The 22,885-nt window shown below is 39.8% G+C and overlaps 1 protein-coding gene across 1 annotated transcript in view; it reads right to left on the minus strand.

Moving 5' to 3' along the window:
* Nucleotides 1-216: 216 nt before the first annotated feature.
* Nucleotides 217-22,885, minus strand: part of LOC144257294 (rho GTPase-activating protein 24-like) — a 57,827-nt gene continuing 35,158 nt past the window's right edge. Inside the window, exons 3-5 of the mRNA XM_077803509.1 lie at nt 12,385-12,517; nt 9,475-9,548; nt 217-1,348 (exon numbers count right to left, since the gene is read on the minus strand). Of these exons, the coding sequence (XP_077659635.1) occupies nt 1,321-1,348; nt 9,475-9,548; nt 12,385-12,517 (235 nt within the window). The 3' untranslated portion in view covers nt 217-1,320. The remainder of the gene's footprint in view (nt 1,349-9,474; nt 9,549-12,384; nt 12,518-22,885) is intronic.

The raw sequence follows: 22,885 nt of genomic DNA on the forward strand, positions 1-22,885 counted from the left end.
TACATCCAGGAAGTCCCTATAATGAAACCTGAAATTAGATTCATTGTGATGAATTACTTTTTCTAGAATTCATACTGTGACAGAGTCTGAGAGACTGTCTCTTCAGGCCCTTCAAGAATTAGGACATTCTAGCATTTCAAGCAGGCATTGATGCAGGAAAGATGAGTCTGGACACCTGAGGAATTTGGAGGAAGCAGATTTATTTAAGCTGCAGCAACCCAGAAGGGATAACACCAAACAATCTCTGGACCCCAGGTCTGGAAATTCTCTAACATTGCAGTGGGTGGTTACACAGCACAATGTTTAATATAACTTAACTTTGTTCCACATTCATAGGTTAAACAGAGGTTTCACAATGTTTTACACAGAAAACAGAAATTTTCACACATCAAAAAACTTGATTGGAGACTATTTTTCTTTAGGATGTAGATGAGCACAATACCTTTATTTTTATGTGGTGCTGAGAATTGAACAAGGGGCCTCACATGTGCGAGGCAAGTGCTCTATCACTGAGCCACAACCCCAGCCCTGCAGGCCTAACTCTTACAAGAAAGAGAAACCTGGCCTTTACAACAAAAAGGAGCTCAAAGCACAATGAGTGCTCTGGAAATTTTGTTGACTTCTTAAAATAATCTCTTCTTGATTAGGAGAGAGACTTGTGTGTTACAATTAAGGTGGGAGTCTTTTGAAAACTACAGCATTACCCCCTTTGATGCTCATTATTTAATCCTCTAAGTCAAAGGGCATTATTATCTTCTTGGCTTAAAGTTTTATACAATGTAATATCATAGTTCTTGTTTCTCTTTTTTAAAAAGGAAACCTGCTTCTATTGTAGAACCACTAGTTTTAATGAAAAGAGGAAACAAACATGGAAGCAATACACAAGTTCAGAGCACAATCCATGCTATGTCAATTAAGCTTTTGAATCCACCAAGAAAAGGAAACCATCCTCCAAATAGTGAGCTTGGATCTCAACTGCAATGCCCTTTCAGGATTGAACTGGTACATGTGTTTGTTTTCTGATATTATTAACTATGTGTTTGATTGTTATCAGTCCTAGAGTCAAGACAAAACAAAGGACTCTGTATATGACAGAAGTAAGGGGTGGCAATGACAGGATAAGAGTGAAACAGTCCATTTTCCTTTTGGTTAGTATATCTTTCACCTTGTACATCCAACCCAGAGTGGCTGAAGCAGGGCTGATGTTTCCTCAAGCTTTGGGCACATTCAGGCTAGTCGGCTTCCAGAGTGACTTGAGCAGGGTTGGTGTCCTTCGGATCTTTGAGTTTCTCTGGTGTTTCCTTCTTCCTGATGCTCAGCTTAAGGGGTACAAATTAAGGAGGGAAAGCTGCAAAAGAATGTGCGTAAGAATAAGAGATTTTATTTTCAGGAGGTTCCAAAGCAGGCTAAAAGGAACAAAGTATTACATAATGTATATCTCTGCATATGTACATACATGCATTGACATATTTGGTGACACTCTAAAAATTAGAGTAAGGGATTGTAGATAGTGCTCTATGTGGGGGTGTGACAAGAGGTGGGGGATATCCCAGGAGGCTTGAACTATGTAGATCTAAGTCAATGTAACTTTAAACAAATTTGAAAACAGCCTATAATTTCACAAGCCCGACCCAACATCGGCTTATGATCTTCCATATATTATTTTTTCATCTAAAAAATGAAGTCAATTCAACCGCCTGCTCACAGGTCAGTTGCCTTCCAAAGGTGCACCTCTAAGTGCGTTGACTTTAATCTCAGAATATATTTCTGCATGGAAATCATGTCAAATGCCTTCCTGGCTCCCAAAGTTTAGGTACTGCTCAACAGCTTAATTTTACCCCTGGCTTATCCTCCTCACCAACTTTACCTTACCAGATGCAAACCCAAGGTTGTACTTAGTTCTGCACCCTGGTCAAGGTCACCCAGTTAAGAGGGATTTAAATCCAGCTCTACCCAATCTGAAGTCTTTACTTCTCCTCACACCACCCCTTAGCCAGACAAACTTGCTTACTTCTATTTTTCCTTTCTTGATAATCTCTTGGAAGAAGCCAGTGTTAGGCTAAATTTGGTAGATTTGGAGGGTATTTTCCTAATAGGCTATTTTGCCTACAAGTCCAGGTATGGCCAGTCTGGCTGTCCCCAGCCTGCTGCAATGTACTGGGGCCTCACACCACTGCCCCAGAGAACCTGTGCCCAGATGACCCTATGTCCAGGACACAGAGTCTCCTCAGGGAAGAGTGGAGGAGTAGGAGAAGGAGACACCACGGAAAGTTCAGGAGAAAGGACCAGAAGGTTCTTCCAGGACTAGACTCCCAGAGCAGCCAAAGATCCCTCTCTATCTTGCCCTACAGGATCAGGTCTAGACCTTGCCAGCAGCTCCCAGGCTCTAACCCCACCCTCTCACCAGTGAGCTGGACCCACCTAGTCCCACCCACTGCCTGCTGTGAGGACTGCAGCCTTTATTTAGAGTGCTCACTTGTTTTTTTGGATGAGTTCTCTGAGTTAGAGCCACAACTCCTCAAGGGTCCTGAGGACTGGTGTCTGGTCCTGGGGTGACAAAAGGCAGGCAGCATGCAGTGGAACTTGGTGAGGTGACTGTAAGGGAGAATGATCAGTTTCCCAGCTCTTATACATCTTGAGCAGAGAAGCATCCTTGGGCTCAATTCACTGCAATGGCACCATCATGAAAAGGTGGCATATGGTGGCAAGAGCAGCATCCAGCTGTTTTGGGCATAGGGCATCAGGCGTCGAAAGTCAGGAGTCGAGTATTGGCGTGGGGTGGGGGTGACTGTGGTGGTGTCAGCATGCAGCTGTCACTTGGGAGATCCTTGATTCCTACTCATGGTGGCAGTGACAGTGAAACAATCCAGAAACAGTGGTTGTAACAACAGATGCATCCAGCCATGAGTGTTTTCATCTGCCATAGTGACAAGGGTTTGGCTGCATTTGCACTGAAGTGGGCACCAGTACTGAGTGTCACTGTCTAGTATCCATGTTAAAGTCTGGTGGCAGCAGAGTGGAGCTCCAGAGTCTGGCAGGGGCCGGAGCAACATGCAGCTGCATCAGGGGTCCATCCTCAGTAGCGGGGTCGGGCACCAGGTGTGGTGTAAAGTACGATGACATTGGGGCCTTGGTGGGCATTGTTGGAGTCCATCTGGAGTTTGGAAGTTTGAGTGCTGCACAATGGTGGTGGCACCATAAGAGTTCAGAAGCAGGGGCAGCAACAACAGGCAGTGTCCAGCAGTGAGCATCTTCATCCTGCAGAAGTAACTGGGGTCCAGTTGCAGGACAGTGAAAGTGGCATCCAGTGGCCATGTGGGGAGTCTGGTTGGCTGCAGCGAAGAGTTCCAGGCTGGCAGGGCAACAAGGGCATGGGATAGTGGGTGTCAGAGTGATAAGGTAACCAGTAGCTGGGAAGTCCTCTGTGGTGGAGGCTCCAGGCCCTGGTCTTGTGCATGGTCGACTGGCCTGCTCAGGAAGAAGAATGCGGGAGGTGGTGGTACCCAGGCAGCTGCCCAGGACCTTCTGCTTCCCACAGCTGCCATGTCTCGCTCTGTCTATGAGCCCACTGTGTGTGTCTGCTCACCCCATCGCCTGATATACCCTCTCTACTGAGGAAGGTTGTCTGCTAGGTTGGGCGGTCTTGAGAGAGAACCTCACCATCCCCAGCCACTTCCTGAGTGGACTGTGGGTGCAGAAAGCAGAGGTCCTAGGACATCTTCACCCCCAAAGTGCATTTCTGTGGCTGGGGGTGGCAGAAGACCAAGACAGAGAACTCGTTGCCCTTAGACTCCCACTGCCACCTGTGCCCTCCACCTTGTCCCAGCCCAGGGATGCACTTGGAGGGTGAGGATTTTCTAGGCCCCCCCACCTCCCACCTCTGCACTCTGCTACCCCAGCCCAGGGGAGATGTAGCTGGGGAGGGTGGGTGCCTTCTCCAAAGGCTGCCCCAGCTGGCAGCAGGCCTACTCATCCCTCAGAGGCTGCAACTCAGGGAGGGGCAGGGTGAACTCAAGGATTAGGTGAGCAGCCTGGTGGGCTCCAGGCCAATGCCAGGCATTGCTGGAATGGGCAGCATAAGGTCCTCAGCAGGTGTCTGGCTACCACCGCCTCCTGCGCCCTGCTTTGTGGGCAGGCAGGCCCTACAAGGAGCAATACCAGTTGCCTGGAGGAGCCACTGCAGAGGCCATCACAGCCTCCAGTCACCCTCTGACTCTGAGGCCTGCTGTCCCAAGCTGTCACCATCACCGCTAACAGAGCTCCACACTGAAGCCACTGGAGTCCCCACAGGGCCACCAGTGATGCCGCAGCCACCATCACTGCACTGGGACCAGACTCCTGCCACTGCCAGAGGATGAGAATGCAACTCTCTGGATGCCTGGCTTGACGTTGCCACCTACAGACTCCTCAGTTGCCTTTGCCACCACTGCCATAACTGAACTTCAGACACCAATACCTCAAGCACAACACATCTTCATCGAATAGCTTAGCAAGACCTTCTAGATAACTTGCAAGAGCTTCTCCATCAGCACTTGTTTTTTTGCCTTGCACGTTTTCTTTATGGAGAGGGGCTTCTTGGCAAAAACATAATGGAACAAACTCTGGCAGTTGCAATGAAGTGGGCACCAGTACTGAGTGTCACTGTCTAGTATCCATGTTAAAGTCTGGTGGCAGCAGGGCGGAGCTCCAGGGTCTGGCAGGTGCAGGAGCAACATGCAGCTGCATCAGGGGTCCATCCTCAGTAGAGGAGTCGGGCACCAGGTGTGGTGTAAAGTACGATGACATTGGGGCCTTGGTGGGCATTGTTGGAGTCCATCTGGAGTTTGGAAGTTTGAGTGCTGCACAATGGTGGTGGCACCATAAGAGTTCAGAAGCAGGGGCAGCAACAACAGGCAGTGTCCAGCAGTGAGCATCTTCATCCTGCAGAAGTAACTGGGGTCCAGCTGCAGGACAGTGAAAGTGGCATCCAGTGGCCATGTGGGGAGTCTGGTTGGCTGCAGCGAAGAGTTCCAGGCTGGCATGGCAGCAAGGGCATGGGATAGTGGGTGTCAGAGTGATAAGGTAACCAGTAGCTGGGATGTCCTCTGTGGTGGAGGCTCCAGGCCCTGGTCTTGTGCATGGTCGACTGGCCTGCTCAGGAAGAAGAATGCGGGAGGCGGTGGTACCCAGGCAGCTGCCCTGGACCCTATGCTTGCCACAGCTGCCATGTCTCCCTCTGTCCATGAGCCCACTGTGTGTCTGCTCACCCCATCGCCTGATATAGCCTCTCTACTGAGGAACTAGGTTGTCTGCTAGGTTGGGGCGGTCTTGAGAGAGAACCTCACCATCCCCAGCCACTTCCTGGGTGGACTGTGGGTGCAGAAAGCAGAGGTCCTAGGACATCTTCACCCCCAAAGTGCATTTCTGTGGCTGGGGGTGGCAGAAGACCAAGACAGAGAACTCGTTGCCCTTAGACTCCCACTGCCACCTGTGCCCTCCACCTTGTCCCAGCCCAGGGATGCACTTGGAGGGTGAGGATTTTCTAGGCCCCCCCACCTCCCACCTCTGCACTCTGCTACCCCAGCCCAGGGGAGATGTAGCTGGGGAGGGTGGGTGCCTTCTCCAAAGGCTGCCCCAGCTGGCGGCAGGCCTACTCATCCCTCAGAGGCTGCAACTCAGGGAGGGGCAGGGTGAACTCAAGGATTAGGTGAGCAGCCTGGTGGGCTCCAGGCCAATGCCAGGCATTGCTGGAATGGGCAGCATAAGGTCCTCAGCAGGTGTCTGGCTACCACCGCCTCCTGCGCCCTGCTTTGTGGGCAGGCAGGCCCTACAAGGAGCAATACCAGTTGCCTGGAGGAGCCACTGCAGAGGCCATCACAGCCTCCAGTCACCCTCTGACTCTGAGGCCTGCTGTCCCAAGCTGTCACCATCACCGCTAACAGAGCTCCACACTGAAGCCACTGGAGTCCCCACAGGGCCACCAGTGATGCCGCAGCCACCATCACTGCACTGGGACCAGACTCCTGGTGTTGGGCCTACATTTCCTTTTAGCAGGTGCAGGGTTTCTGGTCTAATTCCTAGGTCTCCAATTCAGTTTGAGTTGACATGTTTGCAGGGTGAGAGGTTGGAGTTAAATTTTATTCTATTTCATATAGATTTCCAGTTTTTCCAGGACCATTGGTTAAAAAGGCTATCTTTTCTCCAACATATGTTTTTGGTACCTTTGTCTAGTATAAGATAATTGTATTGTGTGGGTTTGTCTCTTTGTCTTCTATTCTATTCTGTGGCCTTCATATCTGTTTTGGTGCTAGCTGTTTTTGTTACAATAGCTTTGTACTATAATTTGAGATCTGGTATTGTGATGCCTCCTGCTCTGCTCTTCTAGCCTAGGATTGCTTTGGCTATTCTGGGTCTTTTATTTTTCCAAATAAATATTATAAGTGCTTCTTATAGTTCTGTGAAGATTGTCATTGGAATTTTGATGGGATTTGCATTGAATCTGTACATGCTTCTGGTAGAATGCCATTTTGATAATATTAATTCTGCCTATATAAGAATATGAGAGATTTTTCCATCTTCTAAGGTCTTCCTCAATTATTTTCTTTATTTTTTGAGGGGGGAGGGTGGTACCAGGGATTGAACTCAGGGGAACTCAAGAACTTAGCCACATCCCCAGCCCTATTTTGTATTTTATTTAAAGACAGGGTCTTACTGAGTTGCTTACTGCCTCACTTTTGCTGAGACTGGCTTTGAACTCACAATCCTCCTGCCTCAGCCTCCCAAGCCACCGGGATTACAGGCATGCACCACCGAACCCAGCTATTTTCTTAAGAGTTCTATATTTCTTATTGTAGAGATCCTTCAACACTTTTGTTAGATTTATTTCCAAGTATTTTTGAGACTATTGTGAATAGAATAGTCTTTCTAATTTATTTTTTAGTTGATTCATCATTAGAGTATAGGAATACGATTGATTTACAAGTGTTGATATTGTATCCTGTTACATTACTGAATTCACTTCTGAGTTCTCAAAGTCTCCTGCTGGAGTTATTTGAGTCTTCTAAATATAGTAGTATCATATCATCAGCATACAGAGATAATTTGAATTCTTCTTTTCACATTTGCATTTCTACAGATTCCTTCTCTTGCCTGAGTGCTCTGGCTAGAATTTCAAGGACTATTTTGAAAAGGACTTGTGAAAGTGGGCATACTTGCCTTGTTTCTGTTTTTAGAGGAAGTGATTTCAGTTTTACTCCATTCAGTACAATGTTGGCATTGGGTTTGTCATATATAGCATTTTATTGTTCAGTTAAATTTCTTCTGTCTGTAGTTTTTCAAAATAAATGGGTGCTGTACTTTGTCAAATGGTTTATCTGCAACTATTGATATTATCATGTGATTCTTGTCCTTAAGTCTATTTTTATAGCAAATTACATTTATCAATTTCTGTATGTTGAGCCAAACTTACGTCTCTGAGATAATACCCACTTGATCTTGATGCACTTTTTAATGTTTTTGTCAACATTGTCAAGATTTTCTAGCTTATTGGGATATAAATTTTCAAAATAGATTCTGTGGTGATTTTTCCTTTTTCATCCTGAATTTTTTTTTTGCCTTCTTTCTTTTTGTTAGTGTTTATCAATCTTGTTTATCCTTTCAAAAAACCAATTCTTTCTTATGTTGATCTCTCCGATCTTTTTTTTTTATATTCTCAATTTCATTGATTTCTGCTCTGGTTTTAATTATTTCCTATCTTCTTCTGATTTTGGTATTGGTGTATTTGTTCTTGTTTTTCTATGACCTTGAGATGTAATGTTCGATTATTTATTTGGTATCTTTCTATTATTATACTATATGAGCTCAATGCTATGAACTTAGAGATTTTGATATGTTGTATTACTATTCTCATTTACTTGTAATTTTTTTAAATTTCTCTTCTGATTTCTTCTACTGTGCATTCATCATTCAAATGTGTAGTATTTAATCTCCTGGTGTTAAAGTGGATTTTTTAAAAAAATATTATCATTGATTTCTAACTTCATTCCTTTATGATCTGATAGAATGCAAGGTATTGTCTCTATTTTGCAAAGATTTGCTTTATGACCTAAAACATGGTCTATTTTAGAAAATTTTCCACTTGATGTTAAGAATAAGAAAGTGAAACAAGTCATTGATTGATGAAATATTTCATGGATGACTATTAGTTCCACTTATAAATTTTATTTTTTAATTCTGTAAAATCCTTATTTAGTTTATGTTTGAAGGATCTATACAGTGATGATAAAGGTGTGTTAAAATCACCTAGTATTAGTGTTTTGTTGATATATAATATTGATTTCATTTTTTAAATTAAAAATTTTGTTTGTTGGATGTATGTAGATGCTCTTTTGTTTGGGGGACTAATATTTACAATCATTATGTTTTTGATATGCTCCCTTAAGCAGCATGAAGTGACCTTCTTTTTCTCTTCTGATTTATTATGTCTTAATGTCCACATTATCTGATATGAGAAGAGCTGCCCCTGATTGTTCATGAGTACAGTTTGAATGGTATGTCTTTTTCATCCTTTTACCTTCAGTCTGTGGATGTCTTTGCCTGTAAGTTGAGTCTCTTGGAGACAGCATAATGTTGGGTCCTGCTTTTTAATCCAATCTGCCAACCTGTGTCTTTTTTTTTTTTTTTTTACATTCCATATTGTACCTTTATTATCATAAAGTTCTTAAGCACTCAATGTGGTTAAGAAATATTTTAGGCCACTGCCAAAGGGGAAGTGAGCTGAGGCTGGAGCGATGGCCCTGGTTTGGTGCCCGCGGCCACCGCCGCCGTCGCCACTAGCACGTCGGGAGCAGCTGCGGCCCCAGCCAGAATGGGGGCCGAAGTCGCGGCTGGAGTGGGAGCGGCGTGTGTGAGTAGCTGAAGTCGCCCGTGTCGCAACACCTCAAACTCAGCCGGAGCGCTTCAGGTGGGGGGAGCGACGGTCGCCCCCTGAGTACTGCCCCCCGCCCCCCGGCCCAGACAGCAGGGCTGGGGTCTCCCAGGCACCTGACTAGCTGCTGTCGCGCCAGGCCCTCCGACCCAGACTCCCTTCAAACTCTATTAAGACCTTGGAACTCAGAAAGGATAAGAACACTGCATAAAGACATAGGGGTAGTCACTGATGGGGACCTTCATTCCCACGCAGATCCACCTCAGGCCAGGATCCCTGCTCCTTTTCCTACAATGCCATTCCCTACACGGCACAAACAACTTGGACGGAAGTTCAAAGCAATGTTTATCTTTAATATGTGGAGGCAAGAGAGATTTCCAAATTACAAAAGTAAGCAACTGCAGTACTCAGAGAAACTTTGGAGGTAGCCTTATCAAACCTTCTAATTTTTCAGAGATTAACATAGGAGCTTAGAGCAGTTAAGGGGTTTTATTCATTGTTGAGTATAGTTATGGACAGGCTAAATATAGTCTTATTTTGTTTAGTTTTGTCTTTATGAGGGTTCTTACCTGCAAATATACTTGAGAAGGTTGTAATTCACCACTGGCAAACTCTTCACCTGCTTTGCTAATTCCTTAACACCCTGAGTACAAAGAAGAAGAGAATTAATGTCATCTATGTATTGGTCTTGTTATTAAAGTAAGTAGAAAATAGCAATATTGTTCTTTATTTCAGCACCTATTATCAGTGAAAGAGTCTTTCCTGAAGATGTTCCACTGTTATGGGGAATATTTTAGAAATATTTTCAGAAATGTATAAGTATTTAAAATATTTCCCATAACTGCAGTCAATATAGTACAATAATGTGCCAATCAATCATGACTACATATAGGAAGGTGGTCCAAAAGATTATATCATCCATCTAATGATGGTATGGGCATCTTAGTTTGTATATGTACATGTTAAGGTATTTACACAATGATGAAACATATTAAAGATGTTTCTCAGAACATATCCCCAGTGTTATGTATTATTTGTAGAGAAACAGACTTAAGTGAAGCTCTTTTAACATTTTTAACAGTTGTTTACAATGACTGATGAGTTTTCAACTCATTAGTTGAAAACAAAAAATAGCATTGTTGTAGTGAAGGTCCTTCCCATTTTCACCATGCCGAGAAGGTTGATAAACACATGCCTACTGACTATTCAATCTCTCTGGATTGGTCATGCCTACAGTATATCATTAGTTGCGACACAAAGAGAGTTGGAAAGCCTGATCTTCCTGGAAAGTTCACAAGGGATTAATTTATTCTGTTCTCATGTAGAACTTCCTCTAAAATGTAAATGGCCCTAGAAAAGCCAATTGATAATGCAATCTGATTTCTTCTTCCTGTAAAGGGTCAGTTAGTAAGTATTTTAGGCTTTACAGGACACATGGTCTCTGTTATAACTACCTGAGTATTCTGTTATTATACAAAAACAGCCACAGTTGATATTATGAAACAACAACAACAAAAATAAAATTGCATTTGTAAAAACAGGCAGCAGTTTTTGACAATTATGGCAAGAGAGTTCAATGGAAGAAAGAAGAGTCTTCAAAAAAATGGTGCTGAGACTATTGGATATCCACATGCAGAAGAATAAAGTTGGCTCCTTTCCCTGCATCATAACATGAGCTCAAAATGGAACAAAGATCTCAGTGTAAGAGTTGAAGTTACAAAATTCTTAGAAGACCATAGAGGAGTAAATATGACTTTTTCTTAAACACAGGCTTCTTAGACATGACACAAAAAGCACAAATGACCAAATAAAAATAAATAAAATACATGAAATACTTCATCAAAATGAAAAAGGTTTTATGCTTTAAAGGACATCATCAGGAAAATGAAGAGATAATAATTTAAATGGGAGAAATATTAGCAAATCATATATCTGATAAGGAACATGATTTAACTATATAAATTCTTACAACTCAAAAATAAGACAAATACAGTTGGTCCTCCATATTCATGGATTCAACCAACTGCAGATTAAAAATGTTAGGAAAAAAATGTATCTGTACTGAACAGTACTGACATTTTTCTTATCACTGTTCCCTAAACAACACAGAATAACAACTATTAGCACAGCATTTACTTTGTACTATGTACTACAAATAATTTAGAGATGATTTAAAGTACACAGGAAGCTATGCCTAGGTTATATGCAAACACTACACCATTTTATGTAAAGGACTTGAACATTCATGGATTTAGGTATCTGCAAGGAGGCCTGGAATCAATCACCTGAGAGACTGGGATGGTTGTAATGCAATTAAAAATAGGAAACTAATCTGAATAGATATTTTTTTCCAAAGAAAGTATATAAATAGCCAATAAACACCATGAAAAAATATTTAGCATCATTAGCCATCAGGAAAACGCCATTCAAACCTCAATGATACACTCCTGACATGTATTAGAATGTCTATGGTCAAAAAGACAGATAATAGTAAGTGATGACAGAGATGTAAAGAGATTGGAATCTGCACACATGCCTGATGGTAATTAAAAATTCACACTCTTTTTGGAAAAAAATAGAGCTACATATGGACCAGCAATTCTATCTTTAAGGTATATATCCAAATGAAATGAAAACATATTTCCATGCAAACCTTGGCACATAAATGTTCATAGTAGCATTATTGCTAATAGTCAAATAATGGAAATTTAAAAACTGATGAATGAATAAGAAATAGAATACTGTTTGGAAATTTTAAAAATGAAATACTGATAAATGGTACAATGTGAATGAACTTTGAAAAAGACGAAAAAGCCTAGTCACAGAAAACAACATATTGAATGATCTTGTTTATATAAAATGTCCAGCAGAGGCATACCTGTAGGGGAAGAAATTAGATTAGTATTTGCCAAGAGCTGGGGAAAGGGGAATTCACAGAGGCTCTGAGATTTGTTTTAGGGAAATAGAAATTTTGTAAATATTCTAAAATTGAATTTTAGTGCTGGTTGCACAACTCTGAGAATATATAAGTACTGAATTATAAAGTTTAAACCATTGATTTATAGTACGGTAATTACATCTCAATAAAGCTGTTTTTAACAAAAATAGGCAGGAAGTAGGATTTGGTTTATAGGCCATTATTTGAGATACTTTGGAGGTACTCAACAAAGGAGGTTATGAAACAAGGTGCCCGTGTTCTTCTTGGAAGATGTGACCTAATGTAGGACCATGAATCAACCCTTTAGGGGAGCCAAGTGCCATAAAGCACTGATTTCATTCATTCAGCCACATTCTTCTTTCTGATCAGACAGGGAACAGAAATGGGACTTGAGTTGTGCATAGAAGGTCTAAATGTGTGTGATGAAGAGAATGGGGGAAATGTCCAAGAATAGGACAAGAGGAAAATTGCAAATTAAATAGTAAAATCACAGACAAAACCTGCATGCCAAAGCTTATTAAAAACAAATGCATCAACTTACCGCTTCCTCTTCCTTGCTGAGCAGCTTGGCACATGACAAGAAATCTTCATACTTAGCATATGGAATAACTGGTTCTGGAAGTTCTCGAAGATACAGTTTAAGGAGTGAGGCCACCGTGTGCACGTCCGTGTTGCTATGGAGACAGAAGTTGAAAGGTATTTTAGGGGGTAACTTTATATCATTTAGTTTATTATTATTATTATTAGTGTGAAATATATGCCAAGGAGTCCCAATTCTATCTAAGTTTGCAACTGAATTAGTCAATCCAGTTTCCAGGGAGCACACACTTTTGTAATGTCTATTAGACGCCACCAAGGGTGGGAAAGAGAGAGTGACAAGACACTTTCAGACTCCTTCACGTGGTGTGAAAATAGTTGAAAGTTCAAGCATTTTGCTTAGGTGTGTATTTTTTATTTGTTCTTTTTAGATACACATATCAGTAGAGTGAATTTCAGCATATTATACCAATATATAGAATAACTTATTCTAATTAGGATCCCTTTCTTGCAGTTGTACATGATGTGGAGTTCCACTCATTGTGTATTCATATATGAACGTGGGAAAGTTATATCTGATTCATATGTGTATATTGGATGGCAAGCAAAAGTGTTAGCTTTGGAAAACTATGAGAATATATCAGGCCACAAAATATAATACACTTTACAACAAATACCAAATTTATGTTTGTGTATGTTTGTATTCTGTGTTAGAATTCATTACTTCTGAATCCTGACTTCATCTCTCAAAATGTTGAACTCATTTTAGGGAGACATTGGTGATTGGTTCCAGATACTTGAAGCTTAGTATGACACACTTTTTAAGCACAACTCATTATGAAGATGTTGGCTCTCAGCATAATTGCTTGTCTACTATTCTAAAAGAGTTGGGAATTCTTAGATCCCTCTAGAAAGAGAAAGGAAATCCTCTGAAAATAAACAATTACAATTTTAACATATTCTTTACATAACTCATATAATTTATATTTATCCCCTGCAGAACACCAGAGTGGCAGGATAATTTACTGAATGTGAATGTATATATTCTTCTCTGTATTCCCATTCCATGTTAATCCATGAATATGGATAACAGGAAAGAGGGGAACCAAACTGTTTTTGAGTGGGAGTTATTTATTTGGGGGGGGGGGAAAGAAGCAGGTTGAATAAGTGAGGCAGGAAATGTGGTAGTGAGTAAATCAGGGGATTCTGTAAGAAGTAAAAGCTTACACCATACTCCCAGTTTCAGGAGTGGGTAAGACCCTGGAAGGCTCTGCCTTTAGGATAGAAGCTGGGATGCAGCACTAGGGAGTACTCTCTTGTCCCAATGGTGATGCCATATGTATGAGCTAGGACAATGTGCCTCTCAGTTCTCAATTTTGAACTCATGGATTGATTTCATCAAGTATTTACTGCGTATCTATTCTGTGTTGGACACTATAGAAAACACAGTGGCTAGGGTCTCAGGAATTAACAAATAAAGGTATTTTTCAAGCCTGCTTATAATTTATAATTTAGGGGGGCAGCAAATATTAAGCCAATGATAATATACTATGTAATTATAGAGTTGTAGTGGGTGGTAAGAAGGAAAACTATAGGATGTTGTTTAATAACAATAGAGGACTAACCAGGCATAGGGTGGGCTTCTCTGAGGAAATGAGGCTTGGACAAAGATTGGAAGGGTGTAGTAGAGTGAACCGAGAGCAGAAGGACGGAGAAGTGCATTACTGCTTAAAGAAAGGAAGGGAAACAGTTTGAAGAGGGAGGCAGCCTTGTGCCCTTAAAGACCTGTTAAAGACTGGGAAATTCAGAGCCTCCAATGGGGGTGGATATGGTTAGAGTGGCAGGGAGCAGCTTCATGAGCCACAGAGCTTTACCTACCTGGGGACAAGCACTGAGGTTTTTTTGTGTGGGTGTTAGAGTCTGTCAGAATAAGCATACCATGAGTGATTTTGAAGATATTAAAATGATGATTTGATCTAATGGGGCATGTTACATTAACTTTATGTTTCTAACAAATAAGTATATTTTAAAAAATTGTCAATGGTAAGGCAATATCAATAAAGAGGTTCTCTTAAAGATTTGTGAATAAAAATCACATCTCAAGGACCTCTTGAAATCTAGGTTCAGGCTTATTAATTTCCAAAAATAATTTCTAATTTTTTTAAAAAAGATGGACCTATAATAGTTTCAGTAGTAAGACAAAAAAAATTCATGTATGTTGTTGTTTACTGGTAAAGCTGTCCATTTCACGAGTATCCAAACCTTCTATGTCTCTGTTCCTATATAGTAAAGTGCCTGCCTTGAAAGAGCAGTCACCAGGAGTAACAAAATTGCAGCCTGAGGCAGGAGAGGCAGTGCAATCAAATGTTCCAATAAACTACTTCCACTTTTTGACTTCACTCTAATTCAACCTACTGTCATGACTGGATGGGATCTGTTTTGCCTCTAGATTCAATGACAAAATGTTGCTAAAGTTATAAGAAGGGAGAGAGAAAAATATAAAATCAAAATACAAAATAAGTACATATATATTTCAATATGTTGAGTGTGTTATATATAATTTATATTTCTATATAAACACTATATTAAATATTTATGAGTAAATGCAATAAAGAAAGAATATAATAAAGAAAAAAAGGAACATATTTAACAGGAAATCTGTTTTAGAATTTCGTTGACGATTTATTCATTCCATTCACTTTCCTGGAACACACTGTTTTTATGTTAACGTCCTGAATTCCTTCCTCTATTATTTCGCTTCTGAAGAAGGGAAACATTTTGGTGTTGAGAACATTCGAACACTAGGTGGCAAGCTTGCAAAGTTAGACTGTGAGGCCCGGAGAAAATTGTGAAGGATGGAAGGCAGCAGAATCATTCTTCCTCTACCAGCAATGTCCTTAACATCAAAGCTGCAGTGATGTTCCAAGAATTAAAACATTGGAGCTATGAATCAAAGTAAGAGAGATGGAGTGGGATGATTATTTTATTCCTTGCCTGAAATAATCCTTTGCCTTAGCTTTTTAATATTATAGTATATATGGCCACAGGTAATTACACCGAAATGAAAATGACATAGAAATAATAAAGAATGATCGTATGTATTTTCTGTTTTCTTTTTTCCCCCCAATTAACGAAGGCTATTCAAGTTTGGTTTAAAGACTTAAAATTTTATGACTTTTGGGGGGGACTTCATTAAACCTAGTTCTTTGTAGAAACAGAGACTTCTGCATTTTTTTCAGCTTTCTCATTTTGGCTTTGTACTTTCCTACTGAATGGAAGGAAACAATTACTTTTGGACGGACTCCAACATGCTTTGCCTCTTCTGATTCATGTCCTGTGGCTCACGTTGGGTCACTCTGCCGTGGCTGCTAATAGGCTACCTAGAGCAATGGGAGACTGGGGTTTCTCTGAAAAAATCTCTTCGTAGGTTTACTCTGTGAGATGACAATCTTCCACATCTAACTCTCCAGCCTGATATCTCTGATTAAAAAGCCACTACTTTGATTCATTGATATTTACTTTACTACATACAACTAATTAACTAGATACCAATGTTTTGTGTTAACAGCCTAATGCACCTTCAATGACATGTTATTTTGCCTCAGAGATATTTATCTAGTCTTTGCCAAAGTGAAGTGAAGTGACTAATTGTGACAAAAGTCTATGTATAATGGGGAATAAAAATTGTTACCTGGTTAACAACAACAACACCTCTCCACACTCTAGGCCCTCTCTGTGATCCAACCAGTAGATTCTGTAATTAATCCCATTTGAGGCACTTGAACAGGACATCGCACAGATAGGTTCCTTTGGTAGGACTTCAAAACTACTCGGTAATGTAAAATCACTACATAGACTCAAGATTCTTTCACTCACCTGGTAACAAAATTTGCTCAGAAGTTAGGAAAAATAATCATACACTTTATATCCAGTGATAGAAAAGAGAAAGAGAAAGAAGAGAGAGAGCCTCTAAAATGCTCGTTAAAGAAGCTACCAGATGAGGAGGAGCTCTGTAACATATGCTTACTTGATCAACACATGGGAATTGTTTACCCCTCATATTGTACTTGGACTTTGCTTTTGAAACATGTTTCCTTGTGTTCACTACCGTTTTCAACCTTGAAGACCTCTATGAAGCTTCCCATGACTGATCTAATTTAGTTTTCTCATGGGTCATCTTTTGATCCTTCTGGAATCTGTCATTCATTCACTACATAGTTCCTGAACACCTATGGTGAGCACTGCCTCAGGATACCTGGTGGTGGGGGGGGAATAGATGAACAACAAGAGACCTTTTTTTCCCTCCCTTGAGCTTAGCTTATATCTCTATCTGGTCCCTGTCAACACATTTCCTTACCATGCTCAAGTTTTCAACTTTATAACACTCTCTGTGTAGTCTAACTTTTAATACCCTGCCAGATATGTGATCTTAAGAATATTCTCTGCACTTCCTGGAAACTTGTCACACTGTTTATAAATCTATGCACAATAGGCTTTTACTAATCTGAATGGGAATAAAAGATCTGAAAACAATCCCTCCTTGCTCATCCTGTAACCCTACTCTTCCTTCCCTAATAAATATACTTATACAGTCTGATAAATCCAAATGCCACCATAATTACAAGTATAAAACCACATAGACAAAACCTTGTAACACTTAAGCTTCATAATTAGAAATGGGAATTTTTCATTCTGGTTACCATGCACAGAACACAGTATAATCAATCCCTTGATTTAACTGAATAGAATGAATTTCCAATGCATTCACATAGGAAGTTATTAAAGATATTGTGGACTTATCGGCAAGAAAATAATAATGTCATCTCTACCAGGCTCCAGGGAGAACATAAATTAAAATGAAGACATGCAACAGCACTGCCCGGATGAACTCTGCCCCCAAATATCTTGCTTAAGCAACCTGCTCCACCCCTGAGTTCACCAAAACACAGAAAAGCTAACCCCAAAGTTTAAGCATCTCTAAACTAAACTAAACTAAATGCCATTTGGAAGAGTCTGCTTCTGTTCAAACTTATTTATTACTTATCTGTCAAAACTGGTACATTTTTTTTGGCAGTGAAACTTGCATCTTGTTCAAATGTCTCAATTTAGTGAACACTTACATAAGTATCACCACTAAATTATGTACAAAATCAAAAGATTGTTTCACCTCCAGGCCAACTCCTGGAATACATTGAGTTTGTGCTCATTCCAATTCAATTCTCCTGGTTTAAAAGTGCTGATGGCAGAGAACTACACAGCTATCTTTTTGTAGACTGAATCATGTTTCTTCCACATCCAAATGTGGAAGCTCTAACTACAAATATAAAGGTGTTTAGAGATAGAGGCCTTTGGGGGGGGAGAATTAGGTTCTGACAAGGTCATGACAGTGGGGTCCTTGACTGACAGAATTAGTGTCCTTATAAAAAGAGACACTATGAGTTTTCTTTCTCCCTATCCCTTCATGCCCACACTGCAGAAAAATCACATGAGGAGCCAGCAAGAAGGCAGCCACCTGCAAGTCAATAAGAGAGCCTTCACCAGCCCCTAACCATAATGTAACCCCTATCTTAGTTTTAAACTTCCAGAAGTGTGAAAAAATAAATCTTTGTTTTTTAAGCCATCCAGTCTATGGTATTTTGTTATAGTAGTCAGGACTGACTGATACAATCCATGAATCTACATTTGGTGAGCTTTCCTAGAAAACTGTTCATAGTACTATTACAGTATTAAGTAATGAAATATTAGCAGAAAAACAAAAACATGCTGTCAGTTAAATACAGATTAATGGAAACAATGCTGAATAGAGATATAGTGATTGTCAACCTTGGTTTGCACACTGGTATCATCTGGAAAGTATTTCAAAATATTGAGGACTGAGATAGCTAAAGCAAATCTGACTGATATAACCTGAACATGAGATTTTACTCTTGTATGCAACCCATGTTAAGAAACACTGGTATAGAACAAGCATTTGGAGAAGAACTTCTTCCAAGGAAAGGAGGGAATTCAGTGGGCAATGGCTAGCAGTTAAATGTGGCCACAGGATCCTTCCACAGACGCTTGTTTGTCACATACTCATTCCACAAAATTCCCTAATTCAAGAGGAAGTGGAAGTAACAATATTGGGAAAATGTTGTTCATGCTTAACAATAGTCACATTTGCTCTTTTCCTTCCCACTTCTAGAATTGTTTATGTGTATAGAATTACTTGGGTAGAACTTCTCCCTCACAAAGCCAATCATGTAAAACAAACATTTTGACCCTGTGAGCATGAGCATGTGAACACACACACACAAATAGAGCTCCCTTTATACAAACAAGATGATCAAAGTAACAAAATACCTGAAAATATAGCCAGGTAATAGAGCCATAGAAAGAGATGATTGTGAGCAGTTTGAGTTTGGTGCTTCTAAATAATAGACTCCTCAAATAGAAAGTAACTACACCCTCAAATTGGGTAATAAATCTTAGATTTTGGTTTACTCCTGACTTCTAATACTTCTCATGGGCAAGTCTATTTCATTGCCTCTTTGATGTCTCTCTGGTCTTCACCCTGCACCTCCTTAGCTTCTCCTCCTCTAGCCACCATTTTGTAGCCGTATTTCCCAAGCTCCTTTTCTGCTGGCCTCTAGGTGTTACTGTTTTCATGCCGTCCCCAGGATAAATCCATAAGTACAATTATCTACAATGATGACAGTGTACACCTCAATGGCAAACCTTGCTACTGCATGTTTAGGTGTTGTAAACATTGAACTTCACATAAACAAAGCTGACCAGGAGCCACAATACTCCCTGTCATGGTTCGGATATGAAGTATCCCACCCAAAGCTCCTGTGCTACTGCAGGAATTCTAGGTGAAATGATTGGATTGTGAGAGTTATAACTTAATTAGCCCATCCTAGCTTGAATAGACAGACTAGGTGGCAACTGTAGGCAGGTGGAGCATGGCTGGATGAGATGGGTCACTGAAGTCTTGCTATGGAAAGGTGCATATTTCCTGTGGCCCCTTCCCTCAGCTCTCCCTCTGCTTTCTGGCTGCAGTGAGGAGAGCAGCTTCCCTCTGTGACACTCTTTCCACAATGATGTGCTGCCTCAATTTGGACCCAATGCAATGGAGTCAGTCATCTAAGGACTGAGACTTCTGATACTGGGAGCCAAAATATAGTTTTTTCTCTTCTGAGTTGTTCTTGTCAGGTGTTTTGGTCACAGTGATGCAAAGCTGACTAACATGCTCCGCTTGAAATAAAATGTTTCCTGCTTTAGCATTAATCTTCATATAAATAAGCAAGGTACATAGAAGTCAAACTAAATTTTCTTCTTGCAAAGACCCTTAATCTGTGATTAGTACTTCTCAGCCTAACATGTGCATTGGAATCACTTGGGAATTTAAAAAAAAAAAATCCTGATGACTAAAGAGTATGTATTCTGACAAAATACATTATGAATCCATAACCTCTTTAGCAGTCTTACCAACACTGCTTAGGTTCAACTTTATATCACTCACCTCCACTAATAATACCACAGCACCTTCTTGCCACAAGCCTGCCCTCCCACCCCTAACTTTCCTAGCACACACATATAGAAAGTCGTCAACAGTAGCAACTAAATAACAAATTACAAGTAAAATGTCTTGCTGTGTAGCTTATGAATACCACAGCTGAATATAAATGGAAATTACTTAAGTGATATAGATAAATATAAATAACACAAAAATAAACACTTATTTTGTAGAGCAATTATCAGAGTTGTGAGTTTGAGTTAGTATGCTTGAAGGCATTGATTCATTTTCTAAGTAGCTATGTCCTAATTTGTCTAAGTAAATTGAAATTTAGCCTGAAGATTAAAAGTAAACTCTGACTTTTTTCCACTATCTTCCCAGCTATTTCCATGGGAGAGAAAAGGCTAGCAAAATCGAAGAATTTATACAGTTTGAATCAGAATATGCAGAAGTTTCCTGAAATCAATATTATATCATTATAACTCTATTAAGAACAGGCTACCTTGTACATACATATACACTCACAATAACAATGACAAAACATAATTTAAATGTTAAATATTCCAAATGTAAGACCTAAGACTCCGAATTTACTAGAAGAAAATAAAGGGATAAACTTCAAGGCATTGGACAAGAAACAATTTTCTGGATAGGACCCTGAAAACAAAGGAAACAAAAGCAAAAAATGACAAGTGGAATTATATCAAGCAAAAAAGCTTCTGCACAGCAAAGGCAATAATCAATATGATGAAGAGACAACCTTCACCACAGAATGAGAGCAACTATATGTCAACTACTCATATGACAGAGGGTTAGTTATAAAGAACTCAAAAGCCTTTATAATGACAACAAAAAATGAGTAATTTAATTAATAATGGGCAAATGAATGGACATTTCTCAAAAGAAGAAATACAAGTGTCCATCAATTATGTGAAATAATGTTCAATATCACTCTCAGGGAAATTCAGATCAAAACTACAATGAGACATGATCTCATCCCGGCTAGAATGACTATTTAAAAAACAAAACAACAACAAATGCTGGTGAGAATGTGGAGGAAAAAGAACTCTAAAGCACCTTGGTGGGAATGTAAATTAATACAGTCCTTGCAGAGAACATTATGGAGGTCCTTCAAAAAAACTAGGAATAGATCTCCCATATGACTCATCTATCCCACATCTGAGCACATACCTAAAGGAAACAAGATCAGTATACAAACAGATACATGCATGTACATGTTTATCATGGCACTGTCCATTATAGCTAATGTAAGTGATCAGCCTATGTGTCCATCAACTGTTGGATGGATAAAGAAATGTGGTATATATATATATATATATACAATGGGATATTATTCAGCCAAAAAGAATGAAATTTGTATCATTTGTAGCAAAATAGATGGCTCTGGAGGACATTTGGTGGCAAAACATGCCAGAGATACAAAGTATCATATGTTCTTTTTTGGGGGGGGGGAGTTACCAGGGATTGAACTCAGGGGCACTCAACCACTGAGCCACATCAGCAGCCCTGTTTTCTGTTTTATTAGAGACTGGGTCACTGAGTTGCTTAACAACAAAAGCATTCTGGATCCAGGACGGGAATCACAGTGGAGTAATGTCCACATATTAACTCTTTCTTGGACTGCTTTATGGAACACTACTTCCTACCTTCAAAATGAAACATATATTACAAGAAATGTAGGATTAATTTAAAAAGACTGATATCTTATTTTCAATTCAGATTACCTATTTTCAAGTGGAAACAAAGAAATCACTGAGATTAAGAGAGACAAACAGAAAACTCATTTACAGAAATTTTAAAGTTATACTTAAAAATAGCTCCTACTACTTAATGGATTACATGAGTATAATTTGAGAGAGAGTCTGAGACACTTTTTGTTTACTTCTCCTCCCCCGCCCACCCTGGGGAATATCTTTGAAAACAAGACAATTGGGAGAAATAATGTATAATCTCTAAGCACACTATAATTATAAACTTATCTAGTTAGATTAAATAAACGAGGAGCTTTCATACTTTGGATAATTGGAGCATGTTGCTTTTCCTAACATTTGACTCTTGATATGCAGACATGAGGATATTCTTTCATAGACAGTCTACATGACACTTTCAGTTTTCGTGTCTCACACTGGTAAGCATATGTGCTGAAGACATCATCATGTAGCCCTTTCTTGTTTCAATAGCATACAGGATGAGGTGCTTTATGAGCTGTAATTCATACCATCTTCGAAATGTTGGCAAAAGTTCATGAACTTGGCTTAGCCAAAAGAGAGAAATTGCAGCTATATTTAGTTGCTTTACAATTTTATTTTGTCTGCCTTCATGTTTTTTCCTTCACTAAGCTGTACAGAAGATATTTCAGGATCAGCAAAGGAAATGTAACCCTGATAATATATTCAGCAATTTATCTTTTCTCTGAGAGATTTCAGATTATATAACCAAGTACTTCCCAGAGAAGCATTGTTGATGTCTGATGCAAGGAGGCATATTTGTTTCTGTTGATATTCTTATAATTCTATTAGCAGTATACAAATCTATATACATACTTTAATATTTATTTTTAAAAATAAAATAGTGTCAAATATCACTAGTAATTATTCTAGCTAATAAAACTAAATAGCAACTAAAATTTCCCTTCTCCTTTCCTATCTATATTCTTATTAATGTGGCATTGCACACTCTTCCTTCCTTAATTATCACAGATTTGATGAATTGTAAGTACCTGATTCTGGAACAAATCACAAAGGATGCAAACATTCTTTTTTCAGGAAAGGTAGTTTCTTCCAATAAAGTCAATAATGTAGAAACAGCTTTGAACCTTATATGGGAGATGAATAAATAGAGGCCTAGTTTTACAATGTCAAATTGCTAACTTACAGAGTTGCAAGGAATTCAAAAAGATTTTCTGGTTTATATGGATGAGTTGAATTAGTATCAAAACAATAGAAATCCTTACAAAACTTGTCTCTGGGTAGTTCAGCAGTCCTTC

The sequence above is a fragment of the Urocitellus parryii genome, chromosome 10, assembly GCF_045843805.1.
Source record: "Urocitellus parryii isolate mUroPar1 chromosome 10, mUroPar1.hap1, whole genome shotgun sequence".
In the NCBI taxonomy this organism is placed as follows: Eukaryota; Metazoa; Chordata; class Mammalia; order Rodentia; family Sciuridae; genus Urocitellus; species Urocitellus parryii.